The following is a 20,863-nucleotide window of genomic DNA, read 5'->3' on the forward strand; positions in this document are numbered from 1 at the left end:
TGCAGCCTGACCTTGGTCATGGTGATGTTGATGATTTGCGTAGTACGCCGACGTGCAGAACGGGTCTTCCGGCCTGAGTCCAGGAAGACGTCCCCCAGGGAGTCCAGGCTGCTCTCCAGTGGTGCCTGCCCCCGAGCCGGTATGGGGGTGAAGTAGAGGCTCTCCAGGGATTCTACCTTGGGGGGCAGGCGCTGGGAGATGGGCGAGGCTGGCTCTCCAGGAATGCTGGTGCCATCAGGCTGGGTACGAGGCAGCTTACTATAGAAAAGAAACCTGCTGAGGTGCCATTCTGGGGGCCAGAAGGCACTTTGTCCCTTTGCTCCAGAGTGACCAATTCCTACATTTACTACACGTAGACCAGGTCGAGCACTCCATTCTCTGCCTTTTCAGAGGTGCCAAGGAGAGCCCTTGACCTGGACCCTCCCTCTAGTCCTCTCCGTGCCTGGTGAGCCCATCCGCTCCCTCTGAACTCCAACACTGGCAACGCCCAGACCTCTCTGTGCCTAGTCCACTGCCCCAAACATCACCCTGCACACTCGCAGCTACTCCGCCATGAACATGTCCCAAACTAAGCGGAGCTCCTCCTGCAGCTACTATCTGAGCCAATGGGAGCACCTTCCTCTCCTGCCAAACCCACTCGGCAAGTCTCCTAACCACACCCCCTCTACTCGTCCTTCCTGGTCTGTCTGCCTCATCTCCTCTCACCTAGATGGACAATGGCATCAGGGGCATCAGAGCGGTGACAAGCAAGGACCCAAGCTCTGCCACTGTGGGACCCTGGGCAAGTGACCCGCTAAGCCCATTTCATCTGTTAATTTAATATTTTTCAAGTGTCTATAACTGGCACATAGTTTGTTTAGTAAAAAAATGTTTCCAGTCTCAGCTTCTACATTGGATATAAGCATAAGCTTTCTAAGATGCATTAAATCTGATCGTGGACTCCATTGCAAACCCTTCCCATGTCCTCAATGCCTTTAGGATCTAGGGGAAATGCCAGTCTTCACCGGAGAATCCAGGCGGCCCTCCCAACCTCACTTTGCAGCCCAGCCAGGCTCTTTCCCGGCCTTTGCTCTGCTCTCTTCTGTCACTGGGCACACACACCTACGGCTTCTTCCAAGACTCAGAACAGGAAGGATGCCCCATGAAGCCTTTCCTGACCACTTGTTTTTTTTGACCCACTGGGCCCTATACAGACACATCTGGAGTAACACCTGGAATATTTTCTTTCCTCTGAGAATAAGCTTCCAGAGACAAAGGGGCCACATCTGATTTATCTCAACCCCAGTGCCCAGGACACAGCCTGAAAACCAACAGGCTCTCAGTGGACCCCAGGTCAGGAAGAAGGGTGCCTCCTGACCTGGTGACAGTGAGCGGGGTCCCCTCCTCACAGCTCAGATCCAGGCTGTCAATACTCAAGTCCAGCTGCGGCTTAGCCTGGGGTTCCCGACTCTTTAAGGCATCAGTCGCCACTTGGAACTTGCCCAGGTCTCGAAGCTGCTGGTTGGCATGTGCGACCTGGGGAGCAGAGGGCCAGACAGTGGAGAAGCCGAAGGCGGAGTCCATCATGACGGTCGAGGGACTCTGTCCAGCCACATACTCACCTGTGCCTCCAGGCTGCGCACCTGGGCAGTAAGGTGGCGGCATGTCTGCTCAGTCTCCTTGGTCTTCAACCCGGCCTGCTGCAGCTCGCGGCCCAGCCGCTCGGCCTCGGCCCTCAGCTCCTTGTTCTCCTTCTGCAGCTGCTCTAGGCCCCGCAGCTGCTCCTGCAGTTCTTGGTTCTGCTGCTTCTTGGCATCATAATGGGTCTTGGCTTTCTCCATCTGTGTGGGCAGACAGGTGGGTGGCAGTGGGGGAGGGCAAGGAGGAGGGCGGAGTGGGCCAGGGCTGGGCCCCTCACCTGCAGCTTATAGTGCTCAGCCGCCTGCTCCTTCTGGCTCAGCTGGGCCTGCAGCTCATTCACCTGGGCCTGGAGGCGTTGGGCCTCTTGCTGGCTCTCACCTCCCTGGGCCTGGAAAGCATGAGGAAGGTTGATGGAGTGGCTAGTCCGGCTGCTCCACCCAAATGCACTGACTTGCCCTACCTTCTTGGGCTTCATGGTGTTTTCAAACTCCTGCATATTCTCTCAGGAAACAGAAAAATCCTTTTACCCGCCCTCCCCACTCCCCCCCGACTCCAGCCTACTGAAATTCCTGTCAAGGCCCCCAGTCTGCAGGCGCTTTCCCCGGCGAGCTCGTGCCATTTCTGGCAGTTCCAGCAGCCCTAGCTGGGCCTTCTTTGAGACCAGGCACAAACTGTCTCGTTCTCTCTCCGTGAAGACAGTCAGTTTCCCCAGGGGGGAAGGAACGCCTGCTGCAGAGGATGGAGCTCTCAGGCCATGTGAACTCGTTTCTCCCCACAGCCACTCTGGGAAGTAACTATTTCCATGGCAGAGATGATGACATCGAGCTCAGAGAGTTCAGCAGACTGACCAGGGTCTTAATGAGTAAGCCGACAGTGGAGGATCTGAACCTTGGTCCACCTCAGCCCCAAAGCCCGTGTGGGCCCCTGACGCCGGCACGGCCTCTTCTCCAGACCCAGCGCCTTGGGGACAGGGCCCGTGTCTGACTCAGTCCACTTGCAATGCCAGCAAGTACTGAGTCTGTAGTAGACACTGGACAGGATCGTCTGGCCCCCCCCTTTCCTACATCTCCCAGTGCCAGGAAGGCCCCCAAAAGGAGTATAACGAGCATCTGCTTATCACATAATCATGAGCGACCTGGTGTGGAATGCATGGAAAGGAAGGGAGCTGGGGAAACGAGGCTCAGCTCCCAACTCCTGCGACCCAGCAGGGCTTTAGCAAGTCCTAGCGCCACTGCTGCCTAATTCCTTAGCCCCTGACTAAAACCTGTGAAGCCCACACTGCAAAAAAGCAAGTATTAAACCAAACATGACACTGTTAAAAGCATTAAGAATATTAAGTTGCATTATAATATTGCATGTCGTTGACACTCTCCTTAAGGCTCAACTGTCTAGACCAGCACCATCCAACAGAACTTTCTGCAGTGATGGCAATATTCTGCATCTGCCTGTCCAATGTGGGAGCCGCCAGCCTCACCAGTCACTGAGCGGGGCAGGTGGCGAGTGTGACTGAGGCACTGAATTCTGAAGTGCACCGTAATTTAGATTTCAATAACCACACATGGCTAGAAGCTACTAGAATGGACAGCCAGGGTCTGAGGGATGGAAGCCACTGCAGTCTTCCCTTCAGCTCCCAGAGGCACGTGCACGGGGCTCCTGAGCACAGGCCCCCAGGGTGCCCCTCCGCTCCCCGCACCCACAGCAGCCCCCCCCCACCTTCCCACCTTCAGCTTCTGCTGCTGCACCTTGCTGGCTTGGTCATGGTCAGCTAGCTTCTTACTCAGTTCTTCTACCTGGGGGAGGGGAGGGAAGAGGAGAAGACATGACTCAGGAGACCTTCCCCTGATGTCCAGGCAAATTATGGGCTTTCCCCAGACCAGTCCCTAGCATTCCTAGAAAAAGAAATGGGTCCTTTCTCTGGCCTCCAATTAGGGAACAGTTTGCTTCCCAGTTTGGTTGGCAGGACCTGCGTGAGGCACCCAACACACTCATGCTCATCTCCACCCCAGCGACAGAGACCTGCAGCTGCCACATTCGAGAACCGACTGGGGGGCTGATACCTCCCCATCACCATTCCCTGCCCCAGCCTCCCTGGGTTGGGGACGGGAGCAGGGGCCTCGCCTGGACTCTAGCAGACGTCCTCATTCAATCCCCATGCCTCCTCCTCCCCTCCCAGAAACTCCCCAAGCAAAAGCCCACCGGGATCAGACCTCGTCCCAGGACCCACAGACTGTTAGGGCTGGCGCTGGCAGTGTGGTTAGCACGGGGAGTCAGACTGCTGGGAGACAGAGCAGGCCAGGACACGTCCACGTCCACCCCCTTCCACAGAGGAGGGCAAGGGGAGCATCACAGCCACAAGCGTGCCCTGCTCCTCCAGGCATTCCAGGAGCTCAAGCACGTTCAGCAAAGGCGAGAGGCAAGGGCTCCATTGCTAACTGTTTGTATTCGACTTGACCGTCCCCATCATTCTCGGCTCCTCAGAGAAGGTGACGGGAAAGGAAGGTGAGGTGACAGGTAAGGGCCGGCAGAGGAAGGATGCTCTCGCTAAATCCCGGCTTGAGAGCCTTGTCGTCTAGGGCAGCACAGAGAGATGAGAGTGTGGCAGCCGCCCAAGCTGCTCCTGTCTGAAGGAGGCCCCCCTGCTCCTCTCGACCTGGACCTCCTGCTCCCAGACGTCTGTTTCACACTCGCGGTGAAGGCCCAGCACCCCGAGCTCACAGCCCTCCCTAACCTGTGAGGATGGCCTTGCTTATCACTACCTGGCTTCTGCAGGAAAGAAGGGGCTGCGTAAAACCCGGCCCATGTCATTCTGCTAGTGCTCTTTGCTGAGGACCCAAACTCGGAACAAGATGTGGAGGTTTGGAAACCCCAAGGACTGTGTCACTGGTTCAGCTACGGAACAGATGAAGCCTGCCCTACCCTTGTCCCTGACAGGCAGATGAGAGAAAGTATAGAAGGGTGGAGAGGCCGACCTGGGACGTGTGGGATGAGGCCCGAGAGGGGGCCCAGCACACCGCACTCCGGGGCAGCCTGCGCCTGGGTTCCACGGCTTGACCCTGCCCCCCGCACAAACAGTTCACAACAGGAGCTGGCGGAGGCAAGCTGCAGCCGGGGTCATGCACCGAGACTGGTCACCGCTTAAGCAGCCAGCATTTAGCAAGGACCCCAGGCATTACCTGCTTAGTTTGCTCTCTCTGAAATACCTCTAGCTGTTCCACCTGTGCATAGGGGAGGAGCAATGGAGAGAGAATGAGATGAGGGCCACACGGGCACAAGTTCTGCTGCCAGGCTGACCTCACTGAGCCTCTGATACTCCCGCCCCCCAAGGAACCAGACTTCTAGTAATTTTTAAATGCCCGTTGGGCTCATCCTAGGCCCCCGTGGCTCTTGGGACGTCCACTGCAGGCCCATCTCACAATGTGCCTCCACAATGGGCTGACGGCCCTCACCGTTGGACTCTCCAGGAACGAAGCCTTCAGGGAAGGGGAGGCTACTGATATTTTCTTTAGGACAATAGGGGGCAACAGACTTGAACTCTACCAGACACCTCTCTTCCTCTGCCACCCAGGGAGTGAGAGAGACAAGACACTGTCATAATGTGGGAGCCAGAGGCCCTGGAATACACAGGGAACAGTCCCTTCTCTCTCGGGTCCAACCTTTGCAGGTACGGTTGAGCTGGGCACCCTACCTGGGCAGTGAGTTTCTGCCTCTCTTCCTGGAACCGCTGTCTCTCCTCTAGAACCTTCACCTTGGCACCCTCGTACTTGGCAGTCATCACCTCCAGCTCCCGGGTGGTGCTCTGTGCTTCCCGCCGCACCTCAGTCAGACGGGCCTCAGCGTCAGCACGCACAGTTGCCAGCTCCTGGTCATACTTCTCCCGGGCCTGGTCCAGCTCGACTTCCAGAAACTGCCGGCCAAGGTTGGCCCTCTCACCCAGCCCCCGGTTCTCCTCTGCCAACAGGCCGTGAGCCTTCTTCAGCATGCTCAGCTGCTCTGCGTAGCTGGCCTTCTCTGCCCGCAGCTGCTGGGCTGCTCGCTCTAGCTCTGCCACCTTCTGCCGTAGGGGCATAAGCTCCCCAAGCTCCCTCTGGGCCCGCATCAGCTCTGCCCGCAGCCCACCCGCTGCCTGCTTGCTTTGCTCCAGTTCCTCACGATGGCGCTTCTCAGCAGCCGCCTGCTCGGCCTGCAGCTGCTGGCACAGGTGCTTAGCGGGCAGCAGCTCACTCACCAGGGCTTGGGTGCTGGTGTGTTCGAGCTGCAGAGCAGAGAGGGCTTGCTCCTTCTGGAAGAACTTCTCCTGCCATGCCTTTAATTCTTGGCCCAGCTCCTCCGCTCGCTCTGCCTGTGAGGCCAGCTCCTGCCGCAGGCTCTCTGAAGCTACCCGCTGCTTCTCCGCCTCCTCCCGGAGAGTCTGGACCTCCTGCCGCAGAGCAGAGCTCCGTTCGGCAGCTCTGGCGCTGTTGTTGGCTGTCTCTGTCTGGAGCAGCCGCAGCCTCTCCTCCAGCTTTTGGCTCTTCTCCGACTCAGCTATAACCAGCCGCTTCAACTCCTTGCTCTCACCCTCCTTCTCCAGGACCTGGCGGTTCAGGATGGACACTTCTTCCTCCAAGCTGCTGATGAGACTATTTTTTCTCTCAGCCTCCTGCTGGCCCCGGGCCACCTGCGCTTTCCACTCATCCTCAGCCTTGCTATGGTCTTGGGCCTTGGCATGGAGGGTGGCCAGCTCCCTTTGCACTGAGGCTAAGGTGTCCTGACTGCGCCCCAGCTCCTGGGCCTTCTCCTCTAACTGGCCCCGCAAAGTCTCCAGAGCAGCGGCCCGCTCCGTCTGGGAGGCGCGCTCAGCCTCCCGGCTGCGCTCCAGGCTGGAGGCCTTCTCCTGATGCTCACGGCACTGCTGCTCCAGCTCGCTCACCTGTGCCCGCAGAGCCTCCAGCTCAGAGCCTCTTCGCTCAGTCTTTCCAGTGGACTGAGACGGGGCTCCTGACCCGGAAGCATCCTCTCCACTGGCCGTCCCTAGGGACTGCTGGCGTTCCTCCTCTTTCTTGGCCAGCTGTTTCTTCAGTTGTTCCACGGTTTGCTGAAGCTCCCCCAGCTCCGTTTTCTGGGCTGCCTCCTGCCCACGAAGCTTGGCCAGCTCCTGGTCCTTCCCTTCCTTTTCCATCAGGGCATGGGCCAGTGCCTCTTGCAGGGCAGCAAACTCCACACGCTGCTCATTGAGGGCATTCTGCAGCCGCATCTCAAGCTCTGCCTTGGCGGCCTTCTCCAGGGCAAGGTCGGCTTGGGCTCGGCCCCGCTCCTGGGTCAGCCGTGCCACCTCCCGCTCCTGCTGCCCACGCTCCTCCTGCTGCTGTCCCTGGCTCTCCATCAGCGCAGCCCGCAGCCGCTCCAGCTCACTGCCCATTTGCTCTGCTTCACGCTCCATGGCCTGCAGTGCAGCCTGCGTGCTGCAGAACTGACGTCCCTGCTGCTCTTCCAGCCACTCGGACTCTCTGTCTCCTGCCCTCGGGGGCTCCTTGAGTAGCTCCCGGGAGGTGGTTTCCTGCTGCTCACCTGCCTTGCGCACCAAGGCCTCCAGGCGGGCCACCTCCTTGCTGGTGGCAGCCATCTTCTCCTGCAGAGTGGAGAGGTCATCTGCAAGCTTCTGGGCCCTGACCTCCTTCTCCTGGACCTGCTGGTGGGCTCTGGCCAGGCTGGCATGGAGCTGGGCCAGCTCACTCTGCTGCCGGCCTATCTGGAGCTCACTGTGGGCCTCTATCCCTGCCACTTTCTCCTTTGCCTCCTGCAGCTCCTGACGGGCCTTCTCACATTCCTCCTTCAGGGTCATCAGCTGTTCCTGGAACATGGCACCATATTGGGCCTCCTCTTGCTGGCTATCTTCATACCGCTCACGCCAGGTGGCCACCTCCTTGGCAAGCTGCCCACACTCACTCTCAGCCTCACGCTGGGAGGAAATGGCCTCCGCCAGCTCCCGCCGCAGGGCTTCCATCTCAGCCTGATGGGCGTCCCCAAGCTGCTGGACTCGGGCCTCCAGCCCCTTGCGCCCAGCCTTCTCTTCCTCCAGCTCCTTCCGATCCTGCTTATGCTGCTCCATCAGGCTCCGGGTCTCTGCCTCGAGCTTGGCGATACAACATTGCTGCTCTTCCAGCGCACTGGCAGCCCGGCGCTTCTCCTCTTCAACGCTGCCCTTGGTCACCTTCAAGGATTCTTCAAGGGCCTGGATCTGCTCCTGGAGCTGGCCCTTTTCCTGGGCCACCCTTTCTCTCTCCGTTGCTTTTTGCTGCTCAGACCTCAGCTGAGTCTTTAGCTCTGCCACCTGAGCCTGGCTCTCACACTGCTCCCTGCGGGCTGCCTCAACACAGGCATGGAGTTCCTCCACCTTTTGGCTCAGCTCTGCCTTCTCCCGCTGGGCCTGTGTCACTGAGGTCTGGGCACTGTCTCGGGCTTCATTAGCAGCCTGAAGCTGCTGCTGCAGGACCTCTAGCTTGGTAGCCTTCTCTTTCTCCAATGCTTCCAGCTGCTGGAGGACCGAATCTCTCTCCTTTAAGGAGGCCTCCCGCTCCTCAGAAGCAGTGGCCAGTTGCTGGGCGTGGTCTCGCCTAGTAGCCTCCTGCTCTTTGATGGCCTCTTCCAACTGCTGCTCCTTCTGCTTCAGGCTGCTGCTCAGCTGCTCCACCTGGTGGCGGAGGTCCTGAGACACCTGTTCCTGCTGCTGGAGGATCTGTGCTAGCTGGGCCTGCTCCGTTTTGGCCTGCTGCTTCACGCCATCCAGTTCTTGATCCTGCTGCTGGAGAGTGGCATTGAGGGTGGTGACCTCAGAGGTCAGCGTGGCCACCTGGGCAGACAACTGGGCCGCTTGCTCCTGAGAAGCCTGCTCCAGCTCTTCCTTGGCCTGGCTAACGTTGGATAGCGAGCTCTGCAACTCGGCAATCAGGTCAGCCAGCTGCTGCTTTTCTTCTTCAAAGTGGCCTCGCTCAGCAAGCAGTTTGGCTTCCCGCTGGCTCCGCTCAGCCTCCAACGTCTCCATCCTGGCTTGGAGCTGGGTGTTGTCTGCAGCAAGAGTGGCTGCCTCTTGCTTCAGGGTTTCCAGCTGGTGAGATAAAGAAACAAATGGGATCAGCATGACTCTTCAGTCACTACGGCCCTTCTGGGAACTGAGGATTGCCAGGAACCTGAACGTGCTGCACGTGGGCCCACACCAGCCCCTGCACACAGGTCTCTCGGCTGCTCCTGGCTTCCTACCTGCAGGACGTCACCCAGCACCTCGCCCTTCTGGGGTGGGCTCTCCCGCAGCCGGGCCAAATGCTCTTCCAGCTGTGAAAGTTTTCCCTGCAGGATTTCATTCTTCTCTTCAAGGCATTTCTGGGAATAAACAAGAGACCCATGTGAACAGAGCTGGAACAGGCATCAGATGACCCCACAAGCACTTGTGAACACCAGCAAATCATGGGACCCTATCACCTTGTTACCAAGGTCTCCTTTTGCCCTGACCCAGAAACAAGTCTCAGAAACCATGGACCCGGGACCGTGAGGGACCTGACTTTCTAGCCCTAGTCCAGGGTTGAATTCAGTCATGTGACCTGCTAATTTCTTCTCCAAGGCTGAGGAGTTTACTTCAAATTTCCTTACTGTATATACCCTTTCCCACAAAAGTCCTGGCTTCCAGATTATCCAAACACCCACCCAGCTTAAAACCACCCCCTACCTCTCTGGGCAGCAGGAGCAGCAGCCACAGCGCTGCCCCTCCCCCACACCGTTCACTGAATACCTGCAATGGGGCAGGCACTGAATTTCTCATTTCTAATGCATATAACAGATTTGTGAGGTTGCCACTGCTATCCCCCTGGTACAGTGCAAGAAGCCGAAGGTCAGGTGTTATGTGCCTTGCCCCACGGCTTCATAGTTAGTAAGTGGCAGAACTGAGTTCCTAATAACAGCATCGATAATAATAGCAACTAATTCACTGAGAGCTTACTTTGCACCCCATAATGTGTTAAGTGCTTTCTATGTATTATCATCTTACAATGGCTGATGAGGCAGCTACTCATTCTTTTTCCCATTTTCAGGAAAGCATGCTTAGAGAGAAACAGATCAAGTAACTTGCCCAAGATGCACACCTTGTAAATAGCAGACAGGATTCAAAGGTGTACTGCCGTAAGCCCACAATCTTTCCATGACAGCACACTATTAAACCCTGACGAGAAGTCAAACGACTTCCCAAAGGCCCCAAAGAAAAATGGCAAACAGAAGTCAGCTTAGAACACATGTCAAGATGGTGGCCCTGACTCCCCACGCAGAGGGTTACCTTGTCCTGCAGGGCTGTGCTGAGCTCCTTCTCCAAGTGAGCCTGCTTCTCCACCCACTCCCGAGTGGACTTGCTGTGCTCCTCTGTCAGCTCATTCAGGGCGCCCTGGAGCTGCTGCAGGTGACTAGCAAACTCGCGCAGCTGAGACAGATGAAAGGAAATCCCCATCAGCCAGGGTCAAAGCTGGCACCAGCACTGCTGTTTGTTCCCTGAACTCCAGGAGCTAGATGCGTCTGATGAGCCTTCCCACCCTCCAACGAATCACTCTGAATCACATCCCTAACTCAGGACTACAAATCAAAATTTAGGGCCACAACTCAGTCCCTGGCAGTGGCCAATTATGGGACAAGGAAAGGGGCAAAGTATGCAGGTCCCAGGAGAGACAGAAGCACAGGACAGGGGCCAGGACATGCTTCTCAACCCTCTCTCAGGGAATCGTCCAGACAAATTCAACCCTAAGGGGCCTCCAGGTGGGGGCAAGACCCCCTTAACATTCACCTTAAAGGAAAGGTCCCCATTCTCCTCAGAAAGCTGGTTAATTTTGCGATCCATCTGGCTCTTCTCTGTCTTCAGGTCCTGGCACTGCTTCAGAGTTTCATGGAGCCGCACGGTGAGGCTGAGAGGGCGGGAGCAGTGAGAAAAGAGTGTACCCACCAAGAGTGTGGAGTGGGCAGGGAGCCGGGAGGCAGGCAGGGAGAACTCTACCTCTCATTCTTGTCGCGGAGCTCCTCCAGCTCCCTGGGTTCCAGCGGACTGGCGGCCTGCTTCTCGTTGAGCAGAGCCAGGCGGTCAATGCGCTGCTGCATCACGGCGATCTGCGCGTCTGGCCCAGGGGAGGGGAGAGGAGGGTCAGCACACAACGAAGGGGAGGAGGGAGAGCTCAGAGGAGGCATCCAGTCTAAGGGAAAGGGAGGATGGAGGCAAGGACAGAACCCCTCCCGGGTCAGCCAGGCAGGCCCAGGGCCAGCAGAGGGGCAACAGGGGAGAGAGAGGCGCCATCCTCAGAAAAACCCCCGATGCTGCCCTCGCACACACAGCTGCCGTGTGCCAGGCACCTACCCCGCTCGGTGAGCAGCTTGCGGTTCTCGGCCAGCTCCAGCTCTAACTCATCTCTATTATTTCTCTCATCTGCAAGCTGCTTCTTCAGCCGTCTCATCTGGAATTGTGGGGTCTGGAGGATGTCACCCATGGGGGAGGCTGGAGAACCTGAGAGGAAGCTGAGGAAAGAAATGGCCCAGATGCCATCGTCAGAGTCCGAGACATGAGGCCTGAAGTGACTGGCAACAGGCAGGGATGGGCAGGGCTCTCTGGATGTGAGTGCTGGCTGGAAGGCCCGAACACGGCTTCTGTCTGCAGTGCTATCTCAGGCCTCGTGACATGACCTGGAGAAAACCCTTCTCCTTTCTCCAAGCCAAAAAAAAAAAAAAAGGTGGGGTTTTAGGGATGGCTGCATTCTCCTGGCCTCTACAGAGAGGCACTAAGAGAAGGGACTTCAGTGTAGTCTCCAAGGAAAAAAGGAATTCCATAGACAAGGAACAGCCTTTGCGCGAGGCCTTCTGCCCAAGACAGACCCTCACCAATTACCCCACTTAGTCTTGGGGCAGCTGAGGACAGATGTGAAGGACACTGCAAACGCTGTCCATGATGTCAGGCTGCTCAGCAGCTTCACCTCTAGGAGGGAAGGATGTGAGGACTGGGTGTGGAGGCCCCGTCCCAGCAAAGAGGCTTAGCACATACTTGTTCCCACTGGAAGACGCAACCTTCTGTAGCTCTAGAAAGCGAACCTCCCTCCTGGTCTGGTGGCTGGGTGGGGAGAGCTCTTCAGAGACGGTGCTGGAACACGCAGAAGGGACAGGAGCTGGTGGGGAAGGAGAGCAGACAAACCAACCACAGAGAGGTTAGGAAGAGAGTGAACAGATCTGCGTCTTTATGCAGTTTGAGAACTTGCCTTAGTGGGAGTGAAGCCACAGACACATGTAGGCTCCAGAGGGAGACCACTGGGCAGAACCTGAAACCTAGTCACTGGTTACCCAGAGGCCAGTGTTCCTAAGCCACATCCAGCAAGGGGATTCCATTTCCACAGATGGTCCAAGCTGAAGGAGGGCACAGTAGAGTGAGCAAGCTGAGAGTCCTCCATGCTCGGAGACTGGATCAAGTGCTCATGCTTTTCCCTCAAGCCCACACTGAGGCAGCTTGTAACCCTGCGCAGGACCTTCCTACAGCCCCAGCGACGTCTCAGGTCAGGGCAACTGGCCTCCTTTCTGAACTCTCCATTCTGAAGGCTTGCGCTGCCAAGTCCACACCTTTCTCAAAACCTCTCTTCCCTTAGTTTCCATGACCATTTTTACATGGTTCTCTTACCTGTAAGCACCCACTCTTATCAGTCTCCCTCATCGCCTCCATCCTCCCCACCCCTGCCCCAAGCCCCCCGAGTTCGGATGGGGCCCCCTTGCTCTGCCCACAGTGCCCACAGCTTCCATGGCCAGTCATACACTGCCCTGCAAACCCATAACCTCTTCCACAATCTAGACTCACATTTGTAACATCTCCACCTGAAGTGTTCATGAGGAACCTGAATATAAGGAACATCAAATTCAGCAGCTGGAAGAGAATTTGCCTGGACCCACGTCTTACATCTTATCATTACAAGATGGCCACTTCATCAGAAGACAGGCAGAGCTATTAATCTTTCTATTGTATTAGTTTGGTGCAAAAGTAATTGCGGTTTAAAAGATTTAAAATTGCAAAAATCTGTGGCGCCGGATGGCTCAGTTGGTTAGAGCGCGAGCTCTTGACAACGAGGTTGCCGGTTCAATTCCCACCTGGGATGGTGGGCTGCACCCCCTGCAACTAAAGATTGAAAACAGCGACTGGACATGGAGCTGAGCTGCACCCTCCACAACTAGACTGAAGGACAACTTGGAATTGATGGGCCCTGGAGAAACACACTGTTCCCCAATATTCCCCAATTTTAAAAAATTAAAATTAAAAAAAAAAAATTGCAAAAACCGCAATTACTTTTGCACCAACCTAATACTTCTAGCGTGACAGTTGGTAGATTTGGTACCTCTCTGCTTTGGCATTTATTCCTTATCATACTTACTGGTTTATGTATCTTCTTTCCCACCTAGAACATGAGCTTCATGTGGGTAAAAACCATTTTTTAAGACTGCACTCCAAGCTTCTAAACCTAGATTAATGATTGTTTAAGAAATAAAAAAGGAAAGAGGTGTGCGTGGGGATGCTCAAGGAGAACCTAAGAGCAGGCACGATCACTTACAAGTACCCTGCTTGGCCGCTGCCCGGCAGCCAAGAGGAACGGGGATGACGAGCACAGGGCCCAGAAATCAACCTCCTCCGTCACACACACTTTTCCTGAGCACCAACTCTGTGTCTTGTTTAGGGACCAGAAACAACACCCCACTGCACTTAACAACTCATGATCCCAGCAGTCCCCAGCTCAGAGGGGAGGAGGGGATCCTCAGGAGAGGGCCCCACTTACCTTTCTGCAAGAAGTTCTCTAGGTCCTCATTCAGGTTTAGCCCATCTTCATGGTCCAGCACGAATTTGAGAAAGACAGCTAACTCAGCCTGGGCCACAGAGAGAGAGAAAGAGCATCATTTAGGTGTTAGGGAGACCTGGAGGCATGGAGGGCACCACGCTGGCAGTGCCAGCCCAGGAGCCTGCTGGAGCCCCTTCTTCCTCTCAGAGCTGGAAGCCCCATGGTCCAGACGAGAACATTCTTTTATAGACATGTTCACCCCATTTGCTCCCGCTCCTTTTCCTCCCTTAATGATGCAGCCAGGATCAGACAGAGTTCCTAACTGACTTCACTCCTGAACACAAGAGAAGAGAACAGTCAAGGAAAGTAGTGCAGTCAGAAAACATAACTGTCGGCCTTCTCCAGCTGACCCTCACTGTTGTTCTTTCTGAGTGAGAACACCTCTGGGGCTCATCCAAAGCTCATCCATCAGCTCAGCTGTAAAACCTTCCCTTCTTTGTCTGAATTTCAAAGCTGCAGGGTTGATCTAATTTTCCTGGCCAACTCTGCTGTAATTCCTTATTCCTCTAGAATTTCTGTTTCTGCCAGGTCTGTGATCAGCTTGGAGCAGAGAAAAGGTTGAAGGGAGGAAGGAGCCACTCATCCCTCCACTCCACAAACCAACCCAGAGATGAGCCATGCGCTCAGTGAGTGGGATGATTTAACATTTCTACCACTATGTGAAAGGCTACAGCTCTCTGGACACTGCCCCTCCAGTCACCTACATGACCCACTCTGGCATCCCAGCTGCTTCCGCTCTGCGTGGTAAAGGACAGCGGCTCATGCAGGAAGCAAGGCCATCAGGACCTATTTGGCAGGTCACGTGCCGTAAGGAAACCAGGTCAATTCCCTCTATAAGGAAGCAGACGCACCACCTCGCCATGTAGAGGAAGGGAGAGGCAACTGCTCTGAGCTAGGCTGTCATGGTGGACAGACATTCTCTCACCAATCCTTTCTACTAGAGGAGAGGAGGAATAAATGGAGTGACAGTTTGTGTAAAAAATGCACACGCGCACACATGCACACACACACACACAGAGGAACACGTGTACGAAAAGAGAATAAATTCTATGTATCTGCTGTGAGTGGGGCCGACCAACGACCAGTGACCGTCAGCCTCAGTTGGGGGGGAGGGGTGCAAGACTCATAATAACCAGCATGGGCCAGGGAGCTGTGTCCTACACAACTAGACTGAGAAACAACGGCTGGAACTGGAGTGCAGGGGGAGCCGGAAGAAGGGGGAAAAGAAAATTTCTATGTATCATCCAAACACAGTAGTTTCAGGTGCAGTTAAGTATGAAAAAGGATTTGGAAGAATAGCCTTCAAAAGTTAGCAGTTATCTCTGAGAATGAGATTGTTGGCATATTATTTCCTTTTTTGCGCTTTTGAATACTTTCCAGGCTTTCTATAACGAATGGCTAACTACTATAAACATAATTTTTTAAAGAACAATGCTACTGTGTTCCATATTGTTCTTCAGGTGAGGAGAAGCGCAAGCTAGGCCTGCTGGGTAGAGTAGAGGGCTTACCTGAATCTTATATTCAAACTGCTCCCAGGCCCTGGGACTTCTGGAGCTCATGGTGGAGTGGTATAAGAGCAGCATGGTTATCTAGAAGCCAAACAGGAGGCAGTCACTGAGTGGGGCTGGGCCATCTCTCTTCTCAGTGCCCCCACCCCGGGTTGTTCTAGGGACTCGGAGCAGCTATCCTGGAGACACTTCCAAAACTCCTAAAATTACTCAGCAGCCCAAGGCCACTGCCCTTAACTACACCAAGAAACACTTGAGGACTCAGTGCCTATGTGTAAAAAGCCATGTGCCGGGATTTCTGCACAGCTAAATACCTGGACCCATGGAACACTAGTTATGAGGCTTAAGGCACCCTTTCAGGCCAGCACCCGGAAAAGGAAGAGAGAATGAAAAGAAAAATGTGCCAACAGCGAGGTGAGGCCTGATTCCTGCCAGTCTCCACTGAACCCCACAGTAATGGTCTAGTAAACCTCTCTGTTGTGTAGCACGGGCTCCTAGAATCCTTGGGTTCTAATTAGCCTCTGCCCCAGCCAGGTGGCTGCCCACACTTACTTCAAACCCCAGAAATAAAGCCCCTCTCTGTTAAGAGAAGGCTCTGCCAGGCTTCTTACCTTGGCCAGCTCCAGCTCTGACCCCTCCATCGCCTTCTGCACCGACACCAGGCATTCTGGAGAAGAGGGATGTTTTCGGTTTTCTGTAATGACAATGTAGAAAACGGGGTGAACTTCCTGGGGCCATCTCTGAGATCATCAGAACACCTGAGGGAGAGCAGAATCACGGACTCTGGTGGGGCGAGGAGACAGAGGGCTCCTGACTCCTACGTCCTCTCTCCCCAACATACACTGTCCCATCTGAAGTGAGTTCTGTCCTGGGTCAGCTCACGGACTACAGGGATAGTTCACGCAGAAAGCTGGCTGGGGAGCAGCCAGATGGCTCAGCTGGTTAGAGCGTGAGCTCTCAACAACAAGGTTGCCGGTTCAATTCCTGCATGGGATGGTGGGCTGCGCCCCCTGCAACTAGACTGAAAACGGTGACTAGCCTTGGAGCTGAACTGCACCCTCCACAACTAGACTGGAGGACAATGACTTGGAGTGGATGGGCCCTGGAGAAACACTACTACCCAATAAAAACTTTTTAAAAAGAAAGCAAACAGGCTGGATTCAGAGCAGCTCTGGGGTGACACTACACTCACCCACCCACACCAGCTCCTGCTCGGCACCACAGAGGGGCCCAGTTCCAGGTCACTCTAGAGTCTCGTTCCAACTGAGGTCACAGAGGAAGCCTGCAGCTGAGTCAGATGAGGAGGACGGGGGACATGAGGTTCTTTGCTGTCGGAGGGCCTGGGCTCAATTACTAACACTTTGCTTTATCTAAATCTATTATCGCCTTTCCTTTCATTCTCTGGAGGTAGAGATGGCAGACAGCTCCCATGTCAAAGATGAAGACTCTGGGTCCACGGCTATACAAGGCAGGGGAACTGACCCACTGTGCCAGACGCTTTGCATGTATTAATCTACCCATCAAGCTAGAGCGATCGTTATTATCTCCATTTTGTAGACTGGGAACCTATGTCCAGAAAGGTCACACAAGCGATGAGTAGAAGGGCCAAGATCTCAACCTAAATGTGCATCTGCCCCTACGCCTATCACCTTCAATTAATTCAAAGTTATCTGGGGGAAATATTTTTCTTGCAAGGGCAAGAGGGTAACGTGGATGCCTCCCTCTCCCCCATCTCCTCACAGGGAGGGGGAACGGGAGCCCCAGGTGATGTGTGGCTCTACATGGATCTCGGAGATGGGCTCTGGGACTGAAGGGACACTCTCCTTTCCCTGTGGTGAGCATCCCCCGACCCAGAGAAGCTGACCCGGATGTATTCATCTCTGTGGTACAGTGGGCAGGGCCTGAGCCTTTGCTCCTCCGGACACCTAGGAACTGGGTCCTCTGGACTCCCAAATCCCATGAGCTGAGGAAGCAGCTCCTTCCCAGCTAGGTAAGAAAAGTGCTTACTCCACAGAAAACTGCACACAAAATCCAGTCTCTCGGGCACCGGCTGCTGCAGGATTTGCTGCCCTTCTTCAGTGCCATGGCTAGAAAAAGAGTAAGTATTAGGACCAGAGCACATAGCAATCCTTCCCTCTTTGCTACTGCATTACATACTACCTGCCCATTTCTTTAGGCTTGGTATGCACTGGATCTGGGACAGAACCAGACCAGATGCTGGAGGCAGGGGACAAGACACCGAGACACCATTTATTCAGAAGAAAGTGTGTGGGGGGTGAAGTGGGGACTTGAGGCACAAGGTCCTTCTGGGAAAGACAGCACTCTGCCATGCCATTTGTGAGCACAGCCATGCACCGCTTAGCAATGGGGATACGTCATTGTGCGAACCTCACCGCGTGTACGTACACAAAGCTCGACGGCATAGCCACTGCACACCTACGCTACATAGCACAGCCTATTGATGCTCCTATGCTCCAAGCCTTACGGCACGTTACTGCACAGGACAACACGAGATTAAATCAAGCAGAAGAGAAAATCATGCAGTCAAAGAGATGCAGTGAACACGAGATGTACGAGGCTGCTGTGCGTAACGCAGCATACTGTTTTACAGCAAACTTTTTTTTATAGTAGAAAGAACACTCTAAAATAACGATAAAAAAGTATGGTAAGTATATAAACCAGTCACATAGTTGTTACCAAGTATTACGTACTGTGCACAATAGTGTGTGCCATACTTTATACGTCTGGCAGTGCAGTAATTTACACCAGCATCACGACACACACACAAGCAATGTGTTGAGCTCTGACCCCACCACGTCACTGGGTGACAGGAAATCCTCAGCCCCATTTTAATCTTACGGGACGACCACTGCTGAGGCAGTCCATCTTTGGCTGAAACATCGTCATGCAGTGCATGATTATAAGGAAGGCTGTGTGGGAAGGAGGGGAGGCAGCACAGAGAAGTGGTAAGTAGGCTCAGTAATCTGAATGGCTCAGGTATAAAAGGTCAGGATACCTGGGAAACATGGCTAGAGTAAGAGTAACCGCACGATGGAAAGGAAAAAACAGATACAAGAACCGAAAGAACAGGAGGAAACAAGGCTCTAAAGCGATAGCAAAATTCAGCGCACTCTACGCTGAAGGCTGAGGTGGCTAAAGCCTCCCTGAGGCCAGGCCAAGGGACAATCACTTTTGATCTGTGGCTGTCACAGTGCCTGTTGAACTGGACGGGAAAGCAAAGTGTGGACAGCAATGAGGGCAAGGAGACAGCAGGGGGAGCTCTCACACAGCCCAGGCCCCTGGCGGGGGTGGGGGGGGCTTCCGCTAAGTTTCAGAGGTATCTTCACTGTAATTTAGAAAGCTGGCTTCTCTATCTAGGCTACGGCTGGAAATGTTGATTAAAGGGCCTTCCTGTTCCTCAGAACCTGAATCTCCAGGTATCAACCAGCTTTTTGGAGGGCAGGATAGTCCCTAGAACCTTCCAATGCCAGACATCCTCCAAAGCACAAAAAGCATCCAAGCCAAGACCATGAGTAGCCCCCTCCGTCTCCCAGTCTCCCACTAGACTGCAGAGAGTTCTTCCAAGTGAACCCCCACCACAAGAAGCATCTTGGGGAGCTGGTCTGTGATGAGGGATTCCTACAAAGTCTTCGGGAGCTGCACATCTCCTAGACTCCTGAAAGAGCTCTGTGCCCACAATCTGGAATGCTGTGACTCCTCGCCTCAGTGTAGAGCAGTAATTTACCTAAGCATATTCCATTAGCTAAAAATAAAGAGGGTTCATGGGTTAAATGTTTGAGAAATACTAGTTTAAACCAAACTGAACATTTTCTAAAGAAGAGAATATGCATTATTTCCTAAATGTATTTAATCGCAAAACCTCCTCCCCCCCCGGCCCCCACTGAGCCCTGGGATAAGTAAAGTTGCAGGGAACATGCTTTGGAAAATGCCTGTCCTGGAGAAATCCAGCCCATCCTTTAAGACTATGTTTAAGTCTCATCTGTGGCAGGAAGCCATCCAGAACCACTGCTAGTCACACCTCCATCCTCCTCAGGAATTCCTACAGCACTCATGGATACAACTACATCATTTATAACTGACCCCTCCAACCGTGCAAGCTGAAAGCTAGGAATAAAGCAGGTGTCAGTACACGTGGTTTAGATACAGAGGAGGGATGCTTTTTCCTGGGAAGCGTAGAAGTCAATGTCAGTAAGACAAATGTCAGGAATTTAGATTTTCTGGCAAAATGCCTCCAGTAAACTGCTATTCAAGCCTCATGATATTGAAGAGATGGGACAGCCTTTTTGCTTCAGGCTATTCACACATAGAACAGAAAGAAACTTGTCACTGAGGTTGACTCCAATGAATTTTCCCAGAGAGAAGGCCACGTGGCCAAGGAACAAGCCCCGTTCAATTCCCACAGCTTCTATCTGCTCCAACCTGCCATCCTCCACTTCCTTCCCCAAGGACTAGGTATCTGATTTAGGTTAGCAACAGTAGCAGCACCAGAAATGCAACAGCCAGAACACATTCACCAAGAATGTCTGTTTTCCCAAAGGAAGTTGGTCTGCATTGTCCTGGACCTGAGATGGAGATTAGGGTTAACCTGGGATTGCAATAGCCCCACCATCTAAAACCCCGCCACCCCCCAACCTAAGGCTCAGGTAACACCTTACAAGACAACCTGGAAGGTGGGCATCTTGAATTTTTAACCTCCCTGTGAAAATGTCCCACCACCTTATAAACCTTATGGGCCCCTGATGAAAGTTCTTGAAAGTTCTCAAGAAAGGCACACATCCTTACCCCTGGACACATCTACTGCTCTTGTCATCAGGCCAAGAAAATTTATCTTCTCAAAAGCAAAAGCTCCTTGGATCTATTCTTAAGTCAAAAAAAAACAAAGCACGCTGTGCCCTGTTATGTGTTACAACATGAGGCATATCATACCCAGCTGCCTCTCTTTTAGTGAAGTTAAAATGAAACGGTGGGTTAGGTATTGCCAGCTGAATGGTTTCCCCGCCATTGATGTTGGTTGCCTAGATCCATCATTTTATTAGGGTTTGCAAAATAATTATTTTCATTAAGAATTGCAACAAAATGCTGATTTATAGGTGGTGCACAACTCCACCTATGTAACCTTGCAACACACACACACACACACACACACACACATACACACATACAAACTTAAGCTAATCAAACTTAGATCTAATCACCAGTTTACAGGCAACAAGGGGAAGAGAACAAGTAAAGCAGTACCATGATGCAATTAACGAAATCCAGAATTTTGGAAACTCTATAGGATCAAAAAAGAAAAGGAAAGGAAAGAAAAGAAAAGATTGGGGTATGGAGTAGGAAAGAAGACTGGTGGGAGGAGATGGGCCCCTGATGAAAGTTCTTGAATACCAAGTCTGAAGATTTCAGCATTCCACCTCCTGGCAAGGACCAGCCGCGGAGGCTCACAGTGAGAGCAGAACTGGAGGAAGGTTCCTGAGGTCACATGTATAGGAATTCCCTGGAATAAGGGCGGATTAGAGAAGAATGAAGTCATGAGGGCCCGGTACCAGAATGAAACAAGAGGAAGGGATGTGAGAAGTCTTCTAAAGGACAGACTGAGAGGATGGTGATTGATCAGAAATCAGTGCCAACAAAAGGGAGGAATTCAAGATGACGCTAAAAGGTCCCACCTAGGTAAGAGTGGAAGAGAAAAATGGTAGTGTCTGTACCAAAAGAATAGTGATTTCTTTAAGAGGCACTAAGGCAGGTGTTAGTTAGAGCCAGAGACTTTTAAGAAATCCTAAAAGACATCCCACTACCAATACACATTTCAAAAGATACATTCAAAAGATTAAAAAACAACAAACCTCTAGCAAA

General features: G+C 53.5%; 1 protein-coding gene across 10 annotated transcripts in view; it reads right to left on the bottom strand.

Moving 5' to 3' along the window:
* NUMA1 (nuclear mitotic apparatus protein 1) overlaps window positions 1-20,863 on the bottom strand; it is a 66,299-nt gene that overhangs the window by 4,073 nt on the left and 41,363 nt on the right. For 9 of the 10 annotated variants that reach the window (XM_081064795.1, XM_081064796.1, XM_081064793.1 and 6 more), the window contains exons 4-20: window positions 16,997-17,076; window positions 15,601-15,683; window positions 14,990-15,070; window positions 13,422-13,509; window positions 11,657-11,777; window positions 10,979-11,136; window positions 10,625-10,742; window positions 10,418-10,535; window positions 9,920-10,060; window positions 8,857-8,976; window positions 5,306-8,704; window positions 4,794-4,835; window positions 3,342-3,410; window positions 1,898-2,008; window positions 1,602-1,820; window positions 1,358-1,515; window positions 12-258 (exon numbers count right to left, since the gene is read on the bottom strand). In XM_081064795.1, coding sequence (XP_080920921.1) covers window positions 12-258; window positions 1,358-1,515; window positions 1,602-1,820; window positions 1,898-2,008; window positions 3,342-3,410; window positions 4,794-4,835; window positions 5,306-8,704; window positions 8,857-8,976; window positions 9,920-10,060; window positions 10,418-10,535; window positions 10,625-10,742; window positions 10,979-11,136; window positions 11,657-11,777; window positions 13,422-13,509; window positions 14,990-15,070; window positions 15,601-15,683; window positions 16,997-17,076 — 5,353 coding nt within the window. The remainder of the gene's footprint in view (window positions 1-11; window positions 259-1,357; window positions 1,516-1,601; window positions 1,821-1,897; window positions 2,009-3,341; window positions 3,411-4,793; window positions 4,836-5,305; window positions 8,705-8,856; window positions 8,977-9,919; window positions 10,061-10,417; window positions 10,536-10,624; window positions 10,743-10,978; window positions 11,137-11,656; window positions 11,778-13,421; window positions 13,510-14,989; window positions 15,071-15,600; window positions 15,684-16,996; window positions 17,077-20,863) is intronic. The other variant, XM_081064789.1, reaches the window with a different exon arrangement.

The sequence above is a fragment of the Rhinolophus hipposideros genome (assembly GCF_964194185.1).
Source record: "Rhinolophus hipposideros genome assembly, chromosome: 10".
NCBI classification, from domain to species: Eukaryota; Metazoa; Chordata; class Mammalia; order Chiroptera; family Rhinolophidae; genus Rhinolophus; species Rhinolophus hipposideros.